The 24,964-nt window shown below is 38.0% G+C and overlaps 11 protein-coding genes across 11 annotated transcripts; 3 read left to right on the forward strand and 8 right to left on the reverse strand. All coding sequences in view use genetic code 12, as the record gives it.

The window, feature by feature from the left end:
* Positions 1-2,514: 2,514 nt before the first annotated feature.
* CORT_0A11090 (Fen12 protein) lies at positions 2,515-3,522 on the reverse strand (the record flags this gene model as incomplete). Its single annotated transcript, XM_003866884.1, has 1 exon — positions 2,515-3,522. One exon carries the CDS (start codon positions 3,520-3,522, stop codon positions 2,515-2,517), a length of 1,008 nt encoding a protein of 335 aa, XP_003866932.1.
* Positions 3,523-4,168: 646 nt separating this feature from the next.
* Positions 4,169-8,437, reverse strand: CORT_0A11100 (Rom2 GDP/GTP exchange factor; the record flags this gene model as incomplete). The annotated part of the gene is made up of 1 exon (XM_003866885.1): positions 4,169-8,437. One exon carries the CDS (start codon positions 8,435-8,437, stop codon positions 4,169-4,171), a length of 4,269 nt encoding a protein of 1,422 aa, XP_003866933.1.
* A 2,203-nt stretch (positions 8,438-10,640) lies between these two features.
* Positions 10,641-11,666, forward strand: CORT_0A11110 (Hem2 porphobilinogen synthase; the record flags this gene model as incomplete). The annotated part of the gene is made up of 1 exon (XM_003866886.1): positions 10,641-11,666. The coding sequence occupies one exon, from the start codon at positions 10,641-10,643 to the stop codon at positions 11,664-11,666; it is 1,026 nt and encodes a 341-aa protein (XP_003866934.1).
* Positions 11,667-11,741: 75 nt separating this feature from the next.
* On the reverse strand, positions 11,742-12,398 carry CORT_0A11120 (Vps20 ESCRT III complex protein; the record flags this gene model as incomplete). Its single annotated transcript, XM_003866887.1, has 1 exon — positions 11,742-12,398. One exon carries the CDS (start codon positions 12,396-12,398, stop codon positions 11,742-11,744), a length of 657 nt encoding a protein of 218 aa, XP_003866935.1.
* Positions 12,399-12,597: 199 nt separating this feature from the next.
* Positions 12,598-13,455, reverse strand: CORT_0A11130 (hypothetical protein; the record flags this gene model as incomplete). Its single annotated transcript, XM_003866888.1, has 1 exon — positions 12,598-13,455. One exon carries the CDS (start codon positions 13,453-13,455, stop codon positions 12,598-12,600), a length of 858 nt encoding a protein of 285 aa, XP_003866936.1.
* An 846-nt stretch (positions 13,456-14,301) lies between these two features.
* Positions 14,302-16,995, reverse strand: CORT_0A11140 (Nsp1 protein; the record flags this gene model as incomplete). Its single annotated transcript, XM_003866889.1, has 1 exon — positions 14,302-16,995. The coding sequence occupies one exon, from the start codon at positions 16,993-16,995 to the stop codon at positions 14,302-14,304; it is 2,694 nt and encodes an 897-aa protein (XP_003866937.1).
* A 219-nt stretch (positions 16,996-17,214) lies between these two features.
* Positions 17,215-17,961, reverse strand: CORT_0A11150 (Gpm1 phosphoglycerate mutase; the record flags this gene model as incomplete). Its single annotated transcript, XM_003866890.1, has 1 exon — positions 17,215-17,961. One exon carries the CDS (start codon positions 17,959-17,961, stop codon positions 17,215-17,217), a length of 747 nt encoding a protein of 248 aa, XP_003866938.1.
* Positions 17,962-18,248: 287 nt separating this feature from the next.
* Positions 18,249-18,968, reverse strand: CORT_0A11160 (hypothetical protein; the record flags this gene model as incomplete). Its single annotated transcript, XM_003866891.1, has 1 exon — positions 18,249-18,968. The coding sequence occupies one exon, from the start codon at positions 18,966-18,968 to the stop codon at positions 18,249-18,251; it is 720 nt and encodes a 239-aa protein (XP_003866939.1).
* A 157-nt stretch (positions 18,969-19,125) lies between these two features.
* Positions 19,126-20,433, reverse strand: CORT_0A11170 (Avt7 protein; the record flags this gene model as incomplete). The annotated part of the gene is made up of 1 exon (XM_003866892.1): positions 19,126-20,433. The coding sequence occupies one exon, from the start codon at positions 20,431-20,433 to the stop codon at positions 19,126-19,128; it is 1,308 nt and encodes a 435-aa protein (XP_003866940.1).
* Positions 20,434-21,606: 1,173 nt separating this feature from the next.
* On the forward strand, positions 21,607-22,803 carry CORT_0A11180 (Hog1 MAP kinase; the record flags this gene model as incomplete). The annotated part of the gene is made up of 1 exon (XM_003866893.1): positions 21,607-22,803. The coding sequence occupies one exon, from the start codon at positions 21,607-21,609 to the stop codon at positions 22,801-22,803; it is 1,197 nt and encodes a 398-aa protein (XP_003866941.1).
* A 168-nt stretch (positions 22,804-22,971) lies between these two features.
* Positions 22,972-24,717, forward strand: CORT_0A11190 (hypothetical protein; the record flags this gene model as incomplete). Its single annotated transcript, XM_003866894.1, has 1 exon — positions 22,972-24,717. The coding sequence occupies one exon, from the start codon at positions 22,972-22,974 to the stop codon at positions 24,715-24,717; it is 1,746 nt and encodes a 581-aa protein (XP_003866942.1).
* Positions 24,718-24,964: the final 247 nt, after the last annotated feature.

The following is a 24,964-nucleotide window of genomic DNA, read 5'->3' on the forward strand; positions in this document are numbered from 1 at the left end:
GAAGGGACATGAGATACTAATGGTAGAGTTGCTAATTATTGCTATTTTTTGCGTTAAAGAAACTTAATAGTTCCCGATGTTTGTGCTTCCCTAGCCGGAGCTAACAATTGTTTCCCACGCTTACGTCCATTTCAGCCGCATATACGTTATATCCCTTACCTTCCGACCCCAACGTAAAAATATTTTTTCTTATCCCGTTTAATAATATTAAGCAATCGTCTAGAGAATGTTAGCTCCCAAATTGTTCTGTGAAAGACATGATTGGACGCTAAGGTATAATATTGCAACCGATCGGTTGGCTATAAGAGAGTTTTTTGCACTTCGTTTAACATATTTTTGATTGGTTTTTGTTTTTATATTTTGGAACCGTTTACTTTTGATTTGTTTAACTCCGAGAAAATTAAAACAAAATGATTTTTGTTAAAGCCTCATCATTCACAACTTAAAAACTTTAGCATGCATTGCATATGCGCAAAGTATTAATTATTTTGTTTGTAAAACACGGGCAACTCGGATACGGCTAAATTACATCAAAAGATAGGAGAGAGACCGAGTTTTTACAATGTATGACGTATTTTCCTATTACAATAACACCCATTTCCAACGCAAGAGTAACTGCACCTAACTTCATAACAAACATGTTGAGCAATAGACTTCATCGTACAACGGGATTTGCCATGAAGTAACTGTAATTCCATAACAATTCTTTGATCAATTACGTAATTCCAAATATAGTCTTTTTTTTCCTCACCTTTGAACGGCTGTTCTCTTCTCTCCTGTTATTTATTTTTATTGCCGATACTAAAGCCCTAATTTACTATGAGTGTAAAATACACACATTGTATAGGACAGATCGAATCCAAACTTTAATTCATGTTAATTATGGTGTTTAGGGGTTTAGATATTTCCTTTTTGATTTATTCCCATTGTTGCCGAATGCAAACACTACAAATGCAGATAACAGTTAGCGCGTCTTTTCTTTCTCCCACTTTTAACACCGTTCGATCCTTAAGACTTTGTATGAAGGACTCCTACGCCTCTCTTAGATGATTCCATGTAAACTTTTGCACTAGCTCTTACTAAACTTTGTAATACACTGCATCAAAAGTTTCATTGCATAATCTGAAAATAGGGGTCGCCAAGATAATAGTCTTCATTTGAAGGTTACAATATTATCAACAATCTAATTCAAAAAGACAGTTCATTTAGAGCGCTTGTTAATACTAAAACTAAGAAAATTAGTGGATGAAAAAGCTAGAGCTCTTCCCTGTTTCAAAGCTGCGCCTACTTCATCTTCATCCCATACGATACTAGTATGACCAACTAACAAGAAAACTGAAACCGGGGCTTTTCTGGGAATTGAGATTTGGGTGATGCTGGAGAAGAGGCGGTAATGTGCCTCATGCAAATGGTCGTGGGACAAGAATTCATTTACATTGGATACATAGCCACAATTACAATTCACAAAATTAGATTCCCTCTCCTAATAATGACTACATTTGAAGTTTCGTGTTTTCGAACTAGATCTGGTACTGAAATTCTAACCTTTGTTCTACTCGTAACGAGAAAACCCTCGCGTGCGTCTTATATTCAAAGGGGGCGGGGGAGGTGGTGCGGCGAAAGACACGAAAACAAAACACAAATTAAGAATTTCATTTCTCGTATTGATTCATTTGCAACGTCACTTTTCAACTCGATGGAGAATGTTTGGGGGAGATGAAAAACACGAAAATGGAAACTCTAAAGACCACAATAAAGCTAAGAATACTTGGGTGTCTTCATAAATAATGTATTTTTTTCAAAATTATCTCCGTATGTAAAAGCCGTCTCATTCTTTTTCTCCTGCATTAAATACGGACCAGATTTATTAGCTCCGCAACCGCCCATACAAAAAAAATAGTTCGGCTCGCTGGTACTTATTAGTTTATTCCGTGGTGTATACGGAGTTTACAAATTTGCCTGTCAATATGTCATTTGTTATTTCTGTTATAATAAACTTCGGTCCTTTTAATTATGTTCCGTGTTCCGAAATTTTTCTTTCTGCGATTCTTTTCTAAAGTTTTGCAATCAGATGTTATTTAGGAATAAGTCGGAGTGAATACGTGATTGTCAATCACTCAAGGAAGTGGACGCTTCTCTGTATTGTATTTGGTAAGTTGAAATGTTCAAGTGTTCGATTGTACGACGCAAAACGAATTCAATCTATTGATACAGTTTAGAATAATTTTGCAACATTTTCATTACAAATTTTAACTTTATCCATCATTTTTTGAAAGATTCTTAAAATTTTCAACATGGGTGCTGAAAACATTCAATTTGATCCCTCCTTTTCATTTGTTTATATCTAAAGTCAACTTGTTATTAAAACTATCTATCTACGAATATTATAAAGATTGTCTTGATTATATTTAGAGCCTGAACCCAGAAATTTATTCAAATGGGACAGTGATTCCCTTCACTTCCTTATATCCACCAGTTGAACGCGAAAAGTCTCCTCACCCAAGCTCAGCTTTTCTAGGCTTTTCTTGGTTTAACCTTTTTGGCACCTGTATCAACCCCGCTGCTAGTACCACTTACTGCTTTTTCAGCAGCATTAGCAACTTCATTAGCCTTGACAGGCTTTTTACCACCTTTGCTCTTGTAAACTTTGATGTAAAAACTGATAAACAAAACCAAATATGAAGACAAGATCAAGTATCCATAAGCGGCTGCCAATTCACTTCCATGACAGTTTCCGATATGTGGCAAGCTTGGGAAATAAGCAAACGCATAATGAGTATAAGTCGCGAAATAAACAAATCCTAAATCAAGAACAAATTGAATAATTTGGAATCTAGTGACCCATTCTTTCCACCAAACTCTAATACCTCTAGCGCTAAGGAAGTAGTACCAATACATGACGACATGAACTGCCAAATTCAAAGTAATTGGAACCCATTCAACTGAAGTTGAGCCAGTCAATTGAGTGTAACATAACAATGCAGTGGCTCCATGATGATAAGTGTGTAAAAACAACAATTTCTTCTTTTTCAACACCAAAAATACAGTATCGATCAATTCCAAGAATTTGGTCAAATAATTCAAGTAGTACAAAGTAACCAATTTCTGGGTAAATGCTCCTTCATCACAAATAGCATAAAACAACCCATGGTGATATAACATTGGTGCCAATTGCTCAATACATAACAACAACAAACTCAAAGATAACAAAGTAAGAACGATATTATGTAACTGAAACAAAAAATTTAATTTCAAAGCAGGTAATTTAAATTTATTGATAATTTCTCTTCCACCAAATATAACAATATAGTAAACTATAATTATACTTATAGCATGGAACCCGTTAGCCAAAAAAGTCTTGTGGTAAATAAACTCAAAATCGTCAGCTGGGTATCCAATGACTGATTCAAAGACTTTATTGAATATAGGCCATAAATAAACTCCAAATGGACGCTCAATCGATGGGACACCAATTTGAATTAAATCCTGTGATTCCTTTTGTGTGAAAATAGATCCTGACATTACTGTTTCAGTATATAAGACCGTTCTTTAGAAGTCTGTACTGATGGGTGAATAAGTTTATAAAAATGTGAGTCGAAGACGGGAAACAATCCACTGTTTTGTTTTCTATAACGTTTGAGGTGTCACGTTGACTCGAAAAGAGCAAAAAAAAATTTCTCTGAAAAATTTCGCTTGGGAAAGGTTTCGAAAATCAATAAAGGAAACAAAAGAATGAAAACAAACGTATCAGCCGAGGAGGAAGAGTCCATTGCTTGCACACATGACAAGTTTTCCCCCTATTGCTGCAGAAAATCAATCTTTCCACCTGCCCTGTAGCGTGAACTTCCCCATTTTCTCATTTCCTTTCCACTCTACTTATGTAGGGCTTTATTATACGAGAAGGACGCGACTCACTATGATTAGTACTGCATATAAACCTTAATGTCGGCTTAAATCATCTAGTGTCGGCACAAAAATTAAAAATTAAAAATTCACGCGCTTCATTTACTAAGAGACATGTCCCACCAAGTAGATGATCACCGAACCGATTCACCTCGTCCCTTGTATCAGTGTTACCTCCTACAGCCCAAGTGTACCTACATATTGTTCAATTTTATATATCTAAAATTATTTACCTCTGTATTCTTTTTATGTCATCAAATTTTCATCAACTTGTTGGTGATTTTGGTTTTAAATTCAAGAAATCAATCGAGATAATTATATCGTATCCTCTTTCTTCACAAGCAAACATTGCTTCATGTTCATTTGAATGCAAGAACCGAATATTTTCTCCCACCAATGCTCGTACAAGATTAGTTGTATGTAGATCTCTAATTTCAATAAATCCTGGCTCAAATGATAATAAATAAGGAAAGAATAGGGCCACATTTTGTGGTGTACCTTCCCAGAAAATGCCCCAATCATGATTGGTTCTCCAACCATTCTTGTTTATCAAAAACACAAATTCAGAATAGCATAATAAAACATCTTTGCCTATACGATAAATGGCCAATGGTGTAACTAATTCTCGTTGAGTCGCAAAATCTAATGATGGATCGGCTTCATCCAAGATTGGTTCTTTATTACCCGATTGAAGTGATAAAATTTCGAATCCTTTTGTACATCCAATACACAATTTGCTCTTCATGTATGATATTGAAATTGGATCAGACGTAAATGGAATCTCTTGTATTTCAATCTTATTTTTATTACGATTCTTTTGTTTTGGATCAAATGGATTAATTGGTTCAAATATGCAAATAGAATGTTGAGAACCTGTTTTGGCACCAATGATTAATAACTTACCATCACAAACACCAATTTTGAAAAACGAAATATGTGTCATGATCAACTTGCCCAGCTTTGTATTCTTTACATGATCTAAGGAATCAGTACATGTAAGATCGAATTCATACAATGCTTTATCACTCAAAACCAACAATTTGGAATATTGCACCAAGACTTCAATTTGAGTAACGTATGGTTTGGAAATTACCAATGTGGGATCAGAGCAAATTTTTTCATTTGACGTGGCGCTGATTGAACGCACAGTGCTAACCCATGCACCAGAGTCAGTACCGTATAACAATTTCTTACCACCATAACATGGTACAGCGCAGTTGATTTTATTATTACCAGCAAACCTTCTTGTTTCAAATTTACTCATGGAAAACAAATCATTAGCGTCAATGAGTTTTTTCTGTTGTTGAGCAATTTGCTGCAACACTTGACTTTGAATAGTCAGATCTTCAGCAAATAATGACGCATGTACTTGGTTACGTCCCAATCCAAGGAAATTTAACTGAAACTTGTTGGTGTTGTTCGAAGACAATGTATTTCCGATATAGTTACTACTCTCAGTCCTTTGATTCTTCAAAATGGTATCGGAAGCAAGTGACGCATTGTACCTAAAGTTCATCAATGTTCTACTTGTTGGTGCCTCAAATCCACTATTGACAAATAACAAAGGTAACAATATCGGTTTCTCAAACACTTTGTGTTGTTCTCTCTTGTTTTGAATCTTGTGCTTCACCAACAACAATGCATGTTCAAATAAGTATAAGTCAATCTTTTCATTATCCCGCTTCCGGTTTAATGTAACTTGATATAAGATTCTATTGTTGTAAGATAATTTGAAATTAAACTTGTTTTCCAAAGTTTGTTTACCCAAAAGTCTATGCAAAACCATAATTTTATGACGATCGGTACTTTCACCAGTTTGTACATTAATTTTGACCAAAAGCGCCTCTATTTCCTCCTTCGCTTTCACAAGATACTTGTAATCTGGACTCTCCGGTTTCGTATGTTTCAAAATCCCAGCTAATAATAATTGATATCTTGCTGGTCTTTGCACACCTTTGATCAAAAAAGATGACAAATCTTGTCTTCTCGACTCCGGTTTCTTTTCAATGGCATCAAGAAATCGTGCATACTTTATATTAACCTGTTGCTGGCGTTCGTGTTCAAAGGTTGCAAACACCTTATTTCCGGAGTATCTAATGAATGGCTCGAAATTACCAACATGGTCTAAAAATACATCACCAATGGCCTCAATAACTGGCTTTTGTTGCTGTTGTCTCTTTGTCAACGCTTCACTAAAACCCTTACCCAATCTCAATAAATCGCCAACGCCACCAAACACAGTTTGGATGAATATCTCTCGTTGATGCTCGGGAATTATATTATTTGCTGGGTTTCTCAATGGCATAATGTAAAAGTCAGTCATAAACTCTAAATCTTTCACATAATCTCGTTCTGTATAAATAAATTCATAAATCAATTCTTGTCTTGTTTTTTCATGTTTATCCAATTTGTCCAACACTGATTGCGGTACAGTCTTGTGCCACAAGGTCTCATTTTCTTCTTGATCGTGCAACGATAATCTCGAAACTGCACGTTTCAATCCCCCTTGTGGTTTCATGTTGAGTCTAGCCTGTTGCTCTAATCTCCTCGGACATGCAATACTATAGCAAAGATGGTTCCTACTACATGTGGGTGAATAACAATCAGTCAAGATTGTAAATACACCATTAACTCCGGTTTGTTGTGATGCAGTTAGTTTCTTTCCAGCGACAGATGTATTGTTACCACCGCTTAATCTGTTATTGACCTGTGGACCTGAGTTCATATACTCGGCAGATGATGGTTGATTAACATGTTGTGGAAGCTGTTGTGCTAAGAAATTATCTTGAATAGCTTGTTGTAATTGCAAGCTGTCACTAAATGAGCCATGCTTAGATGGCGCATTACTATTATTCCCATTACTGATTGATCCATCTTCATTGTAAAATTCAACATCATTATAGACATGAGAAAACGCATACACTTCATGAACTGAATCTCGTAAACGATGATTGTACGTTACATCATGGAAAAACTTTTGTGCGTCAAGCGTACGTCCTAACAAAAGTGCCAAGTTTCGGTCATTTGTTTTGATGACTCGGCACAATATGTCAACAGCCATTTTCCCAGTAAAAGTGTCGTGATACTCCAATCCATCTTTTGTATTGATTGTTAAAATGATTGCTTCTTTGAAGACCTTGGCAACTTCCGACAATATGGCAGGGTAAACAACTGCCTTTGGGCCTGCGTGTACTGGAACCATAGTCTTTGAGCTGGCATTACTAGTTCGATCGGCCTTACCTAACGATGAGGATGAGCTAAACTTTTTTGTCGATAATGATGAAGAAAATTTACTAATGGAGCTAAACGAGCGTGATTTTGATGATAACGAAAACGTGTGGTGTAATGATGTTGATGAGCCTCCTTTTTCACCGGACAATGGGCGAGTATTACCTAACTGATCGTGATTGTTGTGTTGCTGATTGTGTTGTAGTTGTTGTGCACTCTTAAACCGTGACGTGCTGGACGATAAAGACTTTGTTCGTGCATCTTGGCTCAATTGGCGTGGGGGATGCTGCAGGTGTGGTGAAGAAACAATTCTTCTGTTGTCAACGTTATTACGCATTTGATCAGTTTGAATCGGGGGCAAATTTGTTGTAGGTGCTTTTCGCATCTTGGACACGGGAGTAGGCTGCTCTGACTGCTCATGAATAGTCGGGTAAAGTGGTGGATACCCTGGTAGTTGATTTTCAGTGGGGTACGGAACGTTTGCATCACCTTTACCACCACCTTGCGATTGGAAACTAGCATCATACGTCAATGACAGGGTAGATTTGCTGGAGTGTGAGGCATACTGGTTGACCTGATCAGTGTCATCCCCATACCGAGGCTGTCCATATCCATTGAATCCCGCATTACCTGTCATTTGGTTGTAGCTCTGATTATAGTTTTGATTAAAAACACCCTGATCCATATAATATGGTTGAGATTGTTGTATGCTCGATTGATTATTCTGACGTACATTGGAGGCCATTGGACGTCCACTTCCATAGGGGTCTAATGTTGACCTTTGACCGTCCTGTATTGCCCATGATTGGTTCTGACGCGTAGGCTCAAGAGGTGGATAATTTGGGTTTGACAGAAAACCAGAATGATCAGTTGAGGGCCCTGAAGTGTAATACGGGGCCGTGGTATTTTGACTCTGGTTCGCTGCTGTGTAAGCTCTTGATTGAGATTGTTGGTACTGCTGTTGAGGAGGGCGTTTTTGTGGTGATTGATTGTGTGGGCCAGGTGCTGTTTGGGAGTGCTGAGAAGGCTGCTTTGGGTATTGCTGACTTTTCAGACTGTCTATCGTATGGGTCTGGTATTGGCTGGATTTGTGTGGTGAGTCGTGCAGATACAGTTGCGGTTGCTGTTGTTGATACGAAGCCTGGTATGCCTCTTGTCTCTTCTGAGGACTCTGACTTGACAGATGAAAGTGCGGTTGTTGCTCTGAATCCAGTTGGTTACTATAATCATTGTGATTGTGATCCTCCTGTTGATTCATAAATGCTTGCGGCACTAAATGTGCCGGTAAATTGACGGTATTTACCATTCTATTATTTCCAAAGTATAGATCAAAACAGAATTATGATGATGCGGGGATGAACAAGGGTGTTATAATTGATATTAAGTGGGTATGGTGGTATGTAAACAAGACGATTGAAACAGTGTATTGTTGGTTTATGTTAATCGTGTGTATGTGTGTGTATGTGTTGTAAATGTGTTAGTGCGTTCTGGTGAATGTTTTTTTTATAAATTTCTTTCTTTTTTTTTCCTCTCTGTGGTTGATTATTATAATTATACACACACATTATACAGTAACCCTATTGTATGTAAGTATAGGATGTGTACAATGTTTATTCAAGATTTCAAAGAGAAGACGATAAAGGAGATACAGTGCCAGTTCACGTATTACTCACTTTGCATATACTACAATTCGGTTCATGCCAGTACTGATTTTACATAGTTTGAGAATCATTGTAGACTCGATCCTGTTATACACCACTGAAGGTTATTTAAAAGCATGGTACACATGTACGCTTTACCAATCACGGTTACGTGAAAATATACGTACTTCTTTAGTGTCTGCAGTTCTATCAACACAATAAAAATATTTTGTATCTCATTTTTACACTAACTTGGTAAGCGAAAAGCAATAAGGAACCATTAAAGCTCTTGGATTATAGATTGGTTGTAAGTATTTGCACATAGTGTATAAGCACGTATCGTACCGAAACAAATTATGAGGTGATGTGCGTGGAATGCAGCACATTTCAAATTGCAAAGTGGCCAATCAACAGTGTCTCAAGGTATAGAAACTGCGAAATTGTTGAGAAGAGCACACATTGGTCAACCAATAATTCATTAGTATTAATTCTCTAGGTTGTACGACACCTCATGGTAAGTGCAGTTCGATTGTTGGACGGTATTAAAGGATGTCTTTTATTTTGTTACGCAAAAGGGTACCCTCGTCTAAAGCGTGAGGTCGTGTTGAGGCAGGAGTCCCCCAACAATCGATTTTATCTTATTGGTAATAAGACAAGGGAGAGGGGTGAGGCATTCCAATCATCCTGTACGTTGTCGTACCACCTGTTCAAGGTGGTCTTGTATATGGATGGAAATCCTTGCACAGGCTCAGTATTGACTTATACAAGGTAGTACAAACAAAATAGATTTGTTCTAGGCTCTGAGGCGGTCAAAATGGTCATTTTTTTCTTTTTTGGGCTTTTTCTCGGTTTTGTGACTTAAAGTTGAAAAAAAAGAAGGAATTCAAAGGGTACACATTGAGAATGTTGTGCACAGATTCTCAAGGGCGTCATATATTGGGGAATCTCTGATGATAAAATGGTAAAAGTTCACACATTTTGGAAGATCAAGCATGTCTACTTATGTTTGAAATCCAGCCCGATTATACCTTAGGGAACAATTCGGTGATGCAAAAACTTTAACTTAGTTAATTTTAATTGTTAACTCCGATCACAGATGCTATTATGACGTAATGACAATAAATTGAGCGATTCAACACGAGCAATTCCAGCAATACAAAGCAGTCTGGGGTCCTTACAATTGAAACCAGTTTCCCGTTGAGCCCTGAAGTCTGCTGTATCGGTGCTACAATATTTTTCTCGTCTGTCATAAAATTCTGGGTCAAAATCAGAAATATTTTCGTACGCGATAAGCGAGCCAATTGAACTCCACAATCCTCAGCTAACCTAAATCACTGCTATGAATTGCTAAAATATTATCGAAACAAGACTCGAGGTTTCTGCTTTTTGTCCTCACTATGAACGGATAGACGTGAAATTAACAATGTTTATGGTTCACCCTTATTACGATTTTATTACTAAGTACCTGGCACATTGGCTATTTGGTCTTCTTCAAAGGACATGATACTGCTTACTTCGGCACCTTACGAATACGCCAAATGGTCACTTAACTGAAGAGAAGTCTGTTTTCAAGTGTCAGTGGATTGTCACCCCCTTCATAGAAAACTTCTGCCCTTATACGTTATTTTACGTGAGTATATCTAAATTGTAAGGAGAAATTTCAAACTTGGAGTAAAGACCCACTCTTACGTAATACAAAGAGGAAAAGAAAAAAAATAAAAATGATGACAAAAAGGACATACAGTCGAAATTTTTCAGCCGCTAAATATATCAGACAGATCCTACATTTCAACTCCCATTTACAAAACACATCCCTCATTAAGACACACTTTTTCGAAAAGTACCTTTTTACAAGATAACTTCACAGCAATGGTCCACTCAGCAGAATTTCTTGAAACTACAGAATACTCAGTTAAATCAGTGCTACAAGGTGGATACAACCACCCTTTATCACGCGAATGGCAGCAGGAAAGACAACTTACGAAGAACATGTTTATTTTCCCACTTTTCGTTACTGATGATCCAGATGAGGAAACCGATATTCCATCTCTACCAAATATCAAACGATATGGAGTAAACAAATTGATTCCATATGTTGATGCCTTGGTTAAAAAGGGCTTACGAGCAGTGATATTATTCGGTGTTCCATTGAAGCCCGGTGTGAAAGATGACATTGGTACTGCAGCTGATGATCCAGAAGGACCAGTCATCACCAGTATCAAGTTGTTGAAATCAAATTTCCCCAATTTATTCATCATGTGCGACGTTTGTCTTTGCGAATATACTTGTCATGGACATTGTGGAATTTTGAATGATGATGGATCATTGAAACCTGAACCATCAGTAAAACGTATTGCTGCCGTTGCTGTCAATTATGCTAAAGCTGGAGCCAATTGTGTTGCTCCATCCGATATGATGGATGGTAGAATTAAAGATATTAAAATGGGTTTAATCAAAGCTGGATTAGCAAACAAATGTCTCGTTATGTCATATGCCGCCAAGTTTTCGGGTAATTTGTATGGTCCATTCAGAGATGCCGCAGGAAGTGCACCTAGTCATGGTGATAGAAAAGCGTATCAATTACCACCAGCAGGATCAGGATTAGCAAGAAGAGCATTGTTGAGAGATATGGAAGAAGGTGCTGATGCAGTTATTGTTAAACCATCAACGTTTTATTTGGATATTATAAGTGACGCAAGTAGAGTATGTCGTGACTATCCAATTTGTGCTTATCATGTTAGTGGTGAGTATGCCATGTTGCATGCTGCTGCAGAAAAGGGGATTGTTGATTTGAAGGGAATTGCTTTTGAGGCTCATCAAGGGTTCTTAAGAGCTGGTGCAAGGTTGATTATTAGTTACTTTACACCGGAATTCTTGGAATGGTTACAAGTTTAGAAATGATCGTCAATTACCGATTATGATTCCACTGTATAAAGATGTGTGTATATAAGTCCAATATAATTAACGAATTTATAATGCAATTGGTCCGTTGGCTTTCGGCTGTTCTTTCTCTTTATCTTTCTCTCGCTCTTCCAATGTACTTGGTGTTTTGGGCAATATACGATCAGTTGGTGCATCAGGAAAAGCAACTTTCTCTTCCTTCTTGGCTTCAGCCTCCTTCCTTGGATGTATTTCTTGATCTAGTTTAGCAAATTCCCGCTCAATCGCATCTTCATCGACTCGACTCAACCCTGATCCTAATCCTAAAGTTTGACTAATCTCCTCCTCCTTCAATTTTTCCTCCTCCAAATCATCCATAATCTTGTCAATCTTTTCAACATTCATTTCATTATTCAACTGCCTCAATACTTGGTTACCCTGTTGTAATCCATACATTACATCCTTTTCAATCAATTTGAATTCAATAGTACCAATCAACTTCTCTAAATTATCCAATTGTTCAAATGTCTTATTAATCGTAGACTCTTGATTCTTTTTACACCGTAGATAAAATTTAGCTCGTTGTGGTTGGTCATTAGATATCGCCTTTTTGGCTAATTCTGTTTGTTTATTGCAGATAATGGTTAATTTCCGTTGGTGTTGTTTTATCTTGTCACGTTGTTGTTTGAGCTGAAATATGGCTCTATCCTGGTCAGTTATCTTGGGTGTACTAGGCTGATTACCCATGTTGGCAGCATTAATACTAATGTGTGTAGCCTTTGGGTGACTGTGGTGTGCGGATCAACTATGACGTTCTAAATTTTTTTGCTCCCATTGCGGTTTCGGTGTTGACTTATCAAAGTTATGTTGAAAATAGATTTATATTTATTACACTACATAGTTTGTTAAACATTAACCATTGAAACTACAAAAGTATACACATAACTTAATCCCTCTTGGTCTCCTCATCCTTAACACGTTTTCCTTTACCTAATTTATCATAAACGATAGATTGTCCTAACAAGATGGAGTTCATAATCAAAGACGTGGTATAACCGGCAACCAAAATCTTTTCATCCACAGTGTTTTTATTTCTCTTTGCCTTGGTAGAATAGTCGGTGTATGAAGTGTACACTCTAATGATTGAGCCAAGTACATTAGCTCTCAAGACAACATCACTTAAGTGGCTGACAGTTTGTAATTTATGATTGGCTTTAATTTGAGGAATTTTGGAGATAATTGAGATTGGAATGTTTAAGATTTCCAACGTAGAAATGAGACTAGATGGGGCGACCTTGGTGAAAAAAATTACTGCACCTGCCATAATCAAAAGTGGTTGAGCCAAACCATCAGCTAATTCCTTGATAGCTTCTGACAATGGTAATTTGGATACATTGTCAATTTCATCATTTCCTCTCAATCTGTAATACTTGGTCAATAAGATAATAATGGCATTTTGTATACCCAAAAGCAAGCTTTCTCCATAATTGATGAAAGGTATATTGTTGTGTGAATTGAATGAAACATGAACTAAACTGTTTAACGTGTCAATTGTCAAACTTTGTAAAGACAATCCCTTAGCAACACCAACACGATCAGCTTCAGTCTTGATCAACAATTTACGGATTTGTGGAATTCTGATAAATGATGACACACCAACGGTCAATGCACTTAATAAAGCGGCCAATACTTTTCCAATTCCAATTGCCTTGACTTGAGACCAAGCCATTTGCAAGACAATTTTATTGGACGTATCTGGATCCTTCAAAAGGTCGAGGAGTAACCAAAGTGGACTTGCTGCCATAATTGAAAGATGATTTAGTAAAGATAGTGTTTTATAAAGTTGAATATCTCGAGTTCGAGTGTGTCAAGAGTGTAATGTAGATATGAAGGTGTGGCTGACGAAGATGTGATAGATCAGCACGACAGTTGGTTCTCTTGGCGGTTGATTTTGTTCTTCAGTTAGTTTAAAATCTCGTTGATAATCTCAGTGCAGTGCAAGTGATGAAATACGTTAGGATATATAAAATTGACAAATTAGGTTTAACTTGAAATTGTATTTCAAAGCAAATGATCAGATGGTATTTGGTTTAAGTATGATTTAAAAATTATCACAGACAAAACTTTTGAAATTGTTTCTGGTGGAGTAAAAGTACCTTACACAAAACACATTGTCGTGTGTAATTATTCGCCATTTTGAGTAATTATCAAATATTACTACTTTAAATGAGTAGTTGGTCTTTTGTTGGGATACGCCATCACAACAAACAACTATGTTGATTTCTGAGTTGCATATGCACGTGTAGTTTCAAATCTAGTTAAAGTGTCATAACTGTATCCACACCCCGAAGTTATGAAGAACACAGACTCGTTTTCAAAGGAAGTAAATTGCTTTTCTACCCCACCAAAACCAATTCAAAGTTAAGTTGCAAAACTTAATACATTCCGCGGTATCACCATTTTTCACATGCGCATAACTATCACTGAACTCTTATCAGCACTTTCTATTCATACTTGTATCTCTTAAATACAATTTAGTCCAGGAGAAGGGTCTCTGGCCGAGTATTAATCACTGAGGAGTCAAAACTAAAGACTTTTACTCTTGAAAAATAAAACATGATATACACTTTCTATTACAAAAGAATTAACACTACTTAGTCTTTGAAAGCCTTTTCTTCAACACCGCTTCAGCATTTTCAATAAATTTCAAATTTTCCAAATGAAGATTCAACAATTGAATAATTTCTTCAATTGAATTGTCATAATTGTCATTACCTTTACCTTGAGCCTTCTTATCACCAATTTTCCCTTGTCCTTCGTTTTTACCATCAAAAGAGCTGAGGTTTTTAGCTAAACTCTTGTTGAAAATGGTACTTATTGAATTGACCTCAGCTATCAATGTATTCAAGTTTTCACCCAATGTGTCCAATCTTTCATCCAAAAGTTCAGCATTGTAGTAAGCTTTCTCCCGCAACTTATCTGTCAAGCTGACACTTGTTGGTACAAGAGGTTGTTGTTGGTGGTGTTGCGTATCCTCACGGGTGGTCAAGGCTGAGCTTGACGAACTTGCGCCAGCAGTATTTGTAGTTGTATTGGCGCCTCCAGTTATTGCAGGAACATTGGTAGTAATACCGGAGTTATTGTTGAGCTCTATATTATTTAACAAGATATCTGTTTGCAGTTCATAATTGTCCAATACTTTCTCCAACTCATCTTGCTGATTTTCAACGAATCGCAATTGTTGATCGATTTTGGATTCCAATGCTTGCACTTCGATTGATTCCTGGTTCAATTTTGTAATTGCATCACCACTTTCCACTAATTTCAAATCCCATGATTTAACCTTGTCTGTGTACGTGTTGAACAGTTTTGCAGTTGAGCTCAACTGTTTTGACCATTTCAAAATCAAGTCATCCAAATTCTTGTTGTCTATAGATACCAGGATTGGCTGTATTTTAGTGGGTTTCAAATTGGGTTGTGCTGGATCAGTTGTAGATGAGGTCGTGGAGGAAGAAGGTGGAGCGACATTGGCAGTACCAGTGTCTTTCTTAGTTTCACCTTCATCCTTGTTTGCACCGAACAGGAGACCACCAGCTGGTTTATCTTTCTCGTCGTCCTTCTTGGCACCAAATGAGAAGCCTCCAGCAGGTTTGGTAGTGCCGTCATCCTTCTTAGCACCAAAACTAAACCCTCCTGCTGGTTTATCCTTTCCATCATCCTTTTTAGCACCAAATGAGAAGCCTCCAGCTGACTTTTCTTTATCGTCATCTCTTTTAGCACCGAAACTAAACCCTCCTGCTGGTTTGTCCTTCTCATCATCCTTTTTAGCACTGAAACTAAACCCTCCTGCTGGTTTGGTAGTGCCATCATCCTTCTTAGCACCAAAACTAAACCCTCCTGCTGGTTTGTCCTTCTCATCATCCTTTTTAGCACCGAAACTAAACCCTCCTGCTGACTTTTCTTTATCGTCATCTCTTTTAGCACCGAAACTAAACCCTCCTGCTGGTTTGTCCTTCTCATCATCCTTTTTAGCACTGAAACTAAACCCTCCTGCTGGTTTGGTAGTGCCATCATCCTTTTTAGCACCAAATGAGAAGCCTCCAGCTGACTTTTCTTTATCGTCGTCTTTTTTAGCACCGAAACTAAACCCTCCTGCTGGGTTGTCCTTTCCACCATCCTTCTTTACACCAAAAGCTAAGTCTTCAGCTGGTTTACTTGCAGCATCTTCTGTTTTAGCTCCAAACAAAGGGCCCGGTGTAGGTGTAGATTCATCTTTCTTAGCGCCAAAGGAAAATCCACCAGCTGCAGGTTTGGCACTCTCACTAACAGCACCAAATAAAGACCCAGACGCAAGCTTATCTTTCTCATCGTCTTTCTTACCAAACAAGAAACCACCACCACTCACAGGTTTATCGGCGCCTTCGTCCTTTTTGGTCCCGAATCCAAATACCGCACTACTAGGCTTGGGTGAGGCAGTCCCTCCAATTGACATGGGCGATTGAGACTTTTTTTCTGAATCATTATTTCCAACATTTCCAAAAGGTGAACTGGCTTTAGGTTGTTGCTGACCGGGGAGTTGGAAACTACCACTATTTGTGTTCGTAGCTACAGATGAGTCATCTTTATTTGCACCAAATAAACTTGTTGAGGTTGCTGGCGTCTCCTTCTTTCCCCCTAATGAAAGAGTACCCCCGGTACTAGAAGCTGCTTGAGTAGAACCAAAAGCATTCAGATTGTTATTAGAAGCACCAAAACCAAATGCTGGCTTCTTTTCCTGGCTGTCGTCCTTCTTTTGACCGAATGCACCTCCAAATGCGCTCGATGGTCCAGACAGACCTTGAGTGCTGAATGTTCCAAAGCCCTGTGTAGTTTGTTGTGATGTCTTTGGTTGATCTGGTTTGTTTGCGCCGAATAATCCCCCGGCATTGGTTGCACCGCTAGCTCCCCCAGTGGATGCTGCTGCTGGAGATTCGTCCTTTTTACCAAAACTGAATCCGCTAGCATTGGAAGTATTTGTATTGGCTCTAGATTGTCCAAAAACTGGAGTTTGGCCTGAAGTTGTTTGACTCTTATTTATATCGGCATTTGCTCCGAAAGCAGATCCAAATCCAGTGGTTTTGGGTGCACCAAAAGGACTAGGCAACGGTTGTGTTTGTTGAGTGTTGGATCCAGCTCCAAAAGTAAAGCCTCCGCTAGGCTTAGAATTCTGTCCAAATACATTGGCATTTGGATTTGTATTACTTGATCCGAAACCAAATGCATTGTTTTGCGATGAATTGTTGTTATTGACGTTTCCACCAAAGGCATTGCCTTGACTGTTGGATGAATTGTTGTTTCCAAACATTTTGATCTTTAAGTTCGATCGATGTCAATTGATGGCAATATGAAGTAGTTATGTTAGACAATTGTTTATAGTCTTGGCAACCTGATATTTTGCTTTGACAAAGGATTATAGTTTTTAAGCATTACATTTTTTTTTTTACATTGAGGTTTGTCCTACAACATTTCAGAAGACAATTCGATAATTTGAAACGTATATATTAGATCCTATTGTCTACGCTATTTACTTTTTAGTACCTTGAGCAGCGACAGCGGCGGCTCCAGCAGCAGCAGCTTCCGGGTCTAAGTAGTAAGCTGGCTTGGTAGGTTTCAAAGTTTCATCTAATTCGTAAACCAATGGGATACCAGTTGGAATATTCAATCCAGCAATTTCTTCGTCAGAAATTTTGTCCAAGTGCTTAACCAAGGCTCTCAATGAGTTACCGTGAGCAGCAATGATGACGACTTTTCCATCCAACAAATCAGCAGCAATTTCATCTTGCCAGTATGGGAGCAATCTGTCAATGACCAACTTCAATGATTCAGTGTGTGGGACAACGGTTGGGTCGAGGTCAGCGTATCTTCTTTCCCCAACTTGTGAATACTTGTTGTCTGCTGAAATTGGTGGTGGTGGAACATCGAATGACCTTCTCCAAGTTTGGAACTTTTCCTTACCGTATTGTTCCAAGGTTTCAGCCTTGTCCTTACCTTGCAAGTCACCGTAGTGTCTTTCATTCAATCTCCATGATCTCTTGACTGGAAGCCACAATTGGTCAGCTTCTTCCAAAGCAATATCAGCAGTTTGGATAGCTCTGGATAAAAGAGAAGTGTGCAAAACATCACCTTTAATGCCAGCTTCCTTGATCAATTCACCGGCTTTCTTAGCTTCTTTTCTACCAGTTTCTGACAATTTAACATCAACCCAACCAGTGAACAAGTTCTTTTCGTTCCAATCGGATTGACCGTGTCTAATTAAAACTAATTTTGGCATTTTAGATATCAATTGAGTGTATGTTCTTTTCTGAAGTATGGTTGTAAGAAAAGAGTAAATGAAAAGAAGGGAAGAAAAGTGTGGAAAATGAAAATATATTTATGGGTGGAATCGAGAGTGCCCCGGATGAAATTGGGTGAAAAATGTGTGGCTATTAGAAAAAAAAAGTTCTAGGATTAATCCCGACCGAGGACTTTCCATTATGGTTGACAGAAGTCCTTTACACCGTGGGGTATACCAAATAGCTAAATAGTAAGTCCTACACACTCTCTAACTCTTTAATGACATTAACTACCAAATTGGATGTTATTTTGATGCTCAGCAGCTGTTAAATTCTTATGATCTGCTGGGTTGGCTGCCAGTTCGTAAATTGTAATCACTGGATCTTTATTCAATTCTGTAAACTCTCCTCTTAATTCAATTGAATGGATGCGACACTGGTCTTCACTTTCATCGTATATATCGGATATAAAAACTGTTAACTGTTGTACACCAGTAAATTTATGTCTCTGAAGGAAATGTTCCACAAAATCGTTGTCTGATTCAACAATAACCTCTGTTTCATCAACGTCATCAGCCACTCCAACCCGAGGGTGGGTGATTGTTTGAACTGGTTTCTTTAGTTCAACGTTATCAAAATCAATCATCTTGTCATTTTTGAATAGCTTGATTGTTTTTGGACAGTATGAATTACCATTTGTGCGGAGTATCAATGAGTACAATTTTGCACTTCCATTTAGGAATGGAATGTTTATAATAAGTTGCTCATCGCAGTCTGATTTGATTACGGGACGAATTTCATACTTCTTATCTGGTGTCTTGAATACCTTTGCTAGTTCACCGGGTGCGTTTGCCATGTTTAATGCTGATACTTTAAATGTGTCAATTTTAGAATTGAGCGTTTGGGACGATGATGTAGGGATAGGTGCTACGTGACTATGGTCATGGTCGTGGTTATTATTTCCATGGCTTCCGTGGCTATGATGATGCTCATCTTCACAGGACATCTCTATTTTGTCGGCGGTGATCTGTATTGATGGAGTTGAGCTATTTTTGATTTTCGGATGAAGCGAAAGCTATCACACAAAAGTATGACCATACAAACGTACCTGTTTAATGTTCTATGAGTTGAACTGTTTCCAAACTATATAATCTATACTTATCTCACAATGCCAAACTACTGTATAAACAAACAATCATGACAAGCACCCCCCAAATAGTCAAACCAAGTGATAAGTACTTAAAGATCTTCTCTAAAGCGCTTGGATCGTCCAGTTCTGATCCAATAAGCTTGTAACCAAACAATCCTGGTAAAATAAATGAAATCGATGTTGAGCCAGTAGCTCCAACTATAGCCAACACAAATGCAAACGACTTCAATGAGATAGCAAGTGTGTATGCAGTAATCAAAAGAAAAATGGTAAGGACAACAAAGGTCTTGTGTGTGAATGGAACAACATGTAAATTAGTCTGTTCTTCTGCGTCTCCTTCATTACTTCCTTGAAGCAACAGGGTCGACTCATTCACCTCTTCTGACTTCTCTTCCCATCTTTTTCTAGCTGAGTAATAAATATTGTTGAAAGAGATTCTTGCTGGGTAAAACATTAAAGGGAAAGAGAAAAGAACCATGAAAACGATGCACAATCTTCCCAACCATGTTGCTGCCCCATTAGGATACGACAAAATAACATTTCCATTGACACTAGACCCAAAGGTCAAGTAGCCTGCAAGTCCCACACCAATAAACAACACACTAGAAAGGATGATGGCAAAGTTGATCAAACGAGTCAAATTGGTCAAGGACTTGTCTTTTGCTTCATTGATAATTGAAAACATATTCTGTTGACCGCTGAAAGCAAACACGATGATTGAAAATGTACTAAACACTCCGGTAACACTTGATGGGAAGTACTCGATTATTCCAGAACGAGGAATGTCATTAATGAAGAAGTGAGAAACAACGAGTAATGATATGTAAAATATAGAAATCAAAGCCAAAATTGAAGTGTATCTCAAAGCATCAAGTTTCTTTGCAAACGATAACGGCACCGTGAAAAGTGCTGAAAACAACAACCAAAAAGTTCTATAATGCTTTTCATCAACATAAGGGACATTGGTTATTATAGTAGGCATCAAATCACCAATGAGCACCAAGTACGAAATGGCGCATCCAAAACATTGAATAGCAATGGCAATGTCAAATATAACAGACAATTGTGGATACGTGATTAAACATAAACCAAAGAAATTTGCATGCCCGGTAGCAATGTACCTTGATACATAGGCTTGTATGAATAACCCAAAGCCCGAGGTAAAGGCAGCAATTATGATGATAAAAGTTCCGAATATAGTTCCATCTGTGGCGTATGCCAATGGCATAGATAACAACCCAGCTCCAATGATTGTCTTTGCCAAATTGATGGCGGACGAAATGTTAGATGCACCGCTGCTTACATTATCTATAGATGGCATAGTTGGTGTTCTTTGTCAAAAAAAGCGGGTGGAACTGAAGCTTCTCTAATGATGATGCAATTTCAAATCACATCAAATGTCAAAAACAAAGAGAAATTTATAAGCGGCGCGAATTTCCTAATTGAATATGCAGGCTCGCATACAGTGTTTAGTATGGATAATTTATGTCGCACTACTATGAATAAAGAATAAGACACTGTAGCTGCGCAAGAGAGGGATTTGTGAGTGTGATTTTGGGCACGTTTAGCTATACGGATCAGTGGTTTACAGTCTGCTCATGACCGACTTCAAACAACGTGACTCTGGTGTTACCAAGGTCTTGGAGAGCCCCAATGGGATGCGCCACAATTGTGAATCGTGCGCTACCAACGTAGTATTAAAAGTTTGAGGTTGGGAGAAGCAGCTTATTGGTGATGTAGTGCCAGAACTCTTTAACCTCCAAACTAGAGTATTGATTACTTTACTCTATAAAGTAAATTTGCAAATATTGTAGTTTTTTCTTATTGTGTGTGACATTATTAAATTTTTTGCAATAATTTGCGACGAAATAATTCATTTATCAACTAACTAACCTTTGAAGAACTCATGCCAAGATGACCCGTATATACTCTTGGGCCCTACATAGAGAGTGCAGTACCTCCCTACTCTCTCTATATCTTTGGTGTTCTATTTGGTTGAGTATTCACAGCTGAAAGCCGCAAAGCCTCTTCAATAGCAATTATAAGATAACACAAGAAATTGTGTTTGACAGTTCAGTTGAATATTTACCACTGAAGTCAAACGAGGTTTTGAAATATACAGCTCTTTATACGATTGAGAACTGATCTACCTGTTGAACACAGTATAAATATAGAATCTACGTCGGTGATCAAACTTTGCTTGAGGCTATAAGAGGATATAAAGTAGGAAAGACAAACAAGAAAAAAATCTTCAAAACCTCCAAAATCGTTGCAATAAACTCGAAGAGAAAAAAAATATACAACGGTTCATGTTGTTTATACAAGTTCTTTTTAGAGATTCAAGAAGGTCTACAACCAATACACTATCGCTACAGTGCTGAACAGAGTTGTTTAAATAGTTTTCTCAGACGACATCAACTATATTTTCCGATTGAAAATTATCCTCCACACAATAGCTACCTTACTTGCTGCAATATAGTTAAACATACTCACAATGTCGTCAGATGGAGAATTCACGAGAACCCAAATATTCGGTACCGTATTTGAAATTACCAATAGATACACTGACTTGAATCCTGTTGGTATGGGTGCCTTTGGTTTGGTTTGTTCTGCCGTCGACAAATTGACAGGTCAAAATGTTGCCGTTAAAAAAATCATGAAACCCTTTTCAACTTCGGTTTTGGCTAAAAGAACTTATAGGGAGTTGAAGTTGTTGAAACATTTAAGACATGAGAATTTGATCACTTTGGATGATATCTTCATTTCACCATTGGAGGATATCTACTTTGTTAATGAGTTGCAAGGTACAGATTTACATCGATTGTTGACATCAAGACCTTTGGAAAAACAATTCATACAATACTTTACGTATCAGATATTGAGAGGAATGAAGTATATACATTCGGCTGGTGTTATTCATCGCGATTTGAAACCTTCCAATATTTTGATTAATGAGAATTGTGACTTGAAAATTTGTGATTTCGGTTTAGCTAGAATTCAAGATCCACAAATGACTGGATATGTTTCCACAAGATACTATCGTGCCCCAGAAATTATGTTGACTTGGCAAAAATACGATACTGAAGTTGATATTTGGTCTGTTGGATGTATATTATCTGAGATGATTGAAGGAAAACCTTTATTCCCTGGTAAAGATCATGTACATCAATTCTCCATTATAACGGAATTATTAGGAAGTCCACCAGCTGATGTCATTGATACTATTTGCTCAGAGAATACGTTGAGATTCGTGCAATCATTACCACATAGAGATCCTATCCCTTTCAGTGAAAGATTTGCGTCTTGCACTCATGTTGAACCTGAGGCAATTGATTTATTGTCCAAGATGTTAGTATTTGACCCTAAAAAGAGAATCAGCGCTGCCGAGGCCTTGACTCATCCATACATGGAGCCTTATCACGACCCTACCGATGAACCAGTGTGTGAGACCAAATTCGATTGGAGTTTCAACGATGCCGACTTGCCAGTTGATAACTGGAGAGTGATGATGTATAGAGAGATTTTAGATTTCCACCAAAGCATTGGTGTTGGTGGAAGTGGGCTCGACTATGAACAACAACAAGTTGCCGACGCCGATGGAAACACAGAGAAATTGGAAGAGTTGAATCGACAACAACAACAACAACAGCAGCAGCAACAGCAACAATTTGCACAGGAACAACAAACTTAAGGGCTGCTTGTTTTCTGTATACGTAGGTGTTAAATTTTTGTATAGCTGAATGAGCTTGTTTCTGCAATGACGTGATCTTTGTGTAGGCTAGATAATTTATGACCGCGAGCACCCATTGGTGATTTTTTGTTGACAAATTGGAACACCTTATTCCATTGTTGTCCAAGCATGCCATTGAAGACACCGAGCAGTCTGTGTAGTGGTAGAACTTACAAGAAGCGGTTGCATGACAGCTTGTTAGTTTCGCTAAGCTACTTAGAAGTAGACAATGATGGCTCTCAAATTTGCGAGTTGACATTTCAAAACACATCAAAGAAGGACCTCACAGTTAACCCAACAGAATTGACCACCGCCAAGTCCAATGCAGAAGAAGAGTCAAGCTGGCTACCGAGCTTCTTTAAATCCTCGACAAAGACAGAAGAGCTGACAAAGTTAGTACCTCTGACGGAGGATGAGCTGGTTGCCTTGTTTTTAGGACATGTGCAATTGTTTGGCTATGTTGTTTTAAACTACAAATTCCCAATTGACACGAGCTCATTAGATATGAATCGGCACCAGCAATGGTGGAACAATGTGGAATATTTAAATCAGTATTGGCATAGCGAAGAAGAAGAAGAAGAAGGGGATGAAAAAGACCCACACATAATTGTCGAGAACACCCCGTTTATTGCACAACAATTGGAATCAAAATTAACTATTGGTGGCAACTTGGGTGGCGTTAAGGACTTGATCGTGAATGAGTACGACTCAAAGCCTCTTCAAGTGAACCCGACGTTTCTTCACGATTTGATCAACGTATTCGATTCCTACCCCAAAAGCAACTCCAGTCTTCCTTTGAAAGACTTGACAGATACTATTGTACCGATATATACTACTCCACAATCCCTTCTATTTTCTGATTTGAAAATACCAAAAAATTCACTAAAATCGTTTAAATTTAGCGTGCCTGTGAATGATAAGTTGCCACCAAGTTACAGCACAAGGCTGACAGGGCCAGCGTGTGATCAAGGATGGGTCAGCACGAGATATGCACTTGTTATCAGCTTGCAAGAGAACAGCATTGTTGAACCAGCAAAAACAATATATTTCCCATTTAACATTGTTCCTCATAGGTATGTTTCTAACAAAGTATTACAAAGGTTTTACTTTGAAGAGCCACCGGGGTTGGACAAAACTTGGACAGTGAAGAGTATAGATGATGAGGCCAAAAACTCACCGGTGGCAAACGGTTCCTCAGCAAAAGCCGATTTCCTAAAGGATCTTTCAGACTTGATTGAGTCAGATGTGTACAATATGCCAAAGGTCTCGACAACAGAGCGAAGAAAAAGTAGTATCAAAACCACGCTGACAGAAATTTCCGATGAGAGCTTGTACACAGCTCAGATTCCATCGAATTTAAAGACACTGTATCAATTAAAAATCAATGATGATGAGGTGTGCAAGATTTCAATATCCAAACCTTACTACCATGTTGGAGAGGACATTCACTTTAAAATTGAAATGAAATTGAAAGACAAGGAATCGCAAATTATCGGGCTAATTGCATACTTGGAGGCTTATGAAACCTATCATTTGCGAGAGGGAGGAAGACATGCTGTCAACAAGTATGAAGTTTCAGGAAATATAAAGATCAATACCTTGGCCGCCGCTTTGACTAATCTAAATGGCGCCAAAGCTACAGTATCAGAGTATATCAACATACCCAAATATTTGTCACCCCAATATCAGAGCAAATCTTTTATGGATTTGACATATTGGTTGAACTTTCAGTTGAATTTTGCCAAGCTTGCTGAAGAGGATGTTGGTGCAACGGATCTTTGTTTTAAGTCTAATACTTTTTTACGATCCGATGCTATCGGAAACACCCAACATTTTAAGGTGCCTATCCACATAATAAGTTCTGCCGCTGAGTGAGGCTACAATCGTTTTGTGTTGTTTTACATCATCATTTCTGACGGTGTTAACATGATAGCATGTAAACGTTTAGAAGCACGTATCATTTGAAAATGGCGACTCAATACCGTTATTGTTCGGCTTTGTTGCTGAAGCAATTCAAGCTTTTTTTTAATGGATCTTTCACAGATGGACTCATAGTTCTAGATCTCTTTCTGAAAACTCTACGCTAATCATAATAAATCACAAATCCTCATTTCCTATTCTG

The sequence above is a fragment of the Candida orthopsilosis genome (assembly GCF_000315875.1).
Source record: "Candida orthopsilosis Co 90-125, chromosome 1 draft sequence".
NCBI classification, from domain to species: domain Eukaryota; kingdom Fungi; phylum Ascomycota; class Pichiomycetes; order Serinales; family Debaryomycetaceae; genus Lodderomyces; species Lodderomyces orthopsilosis.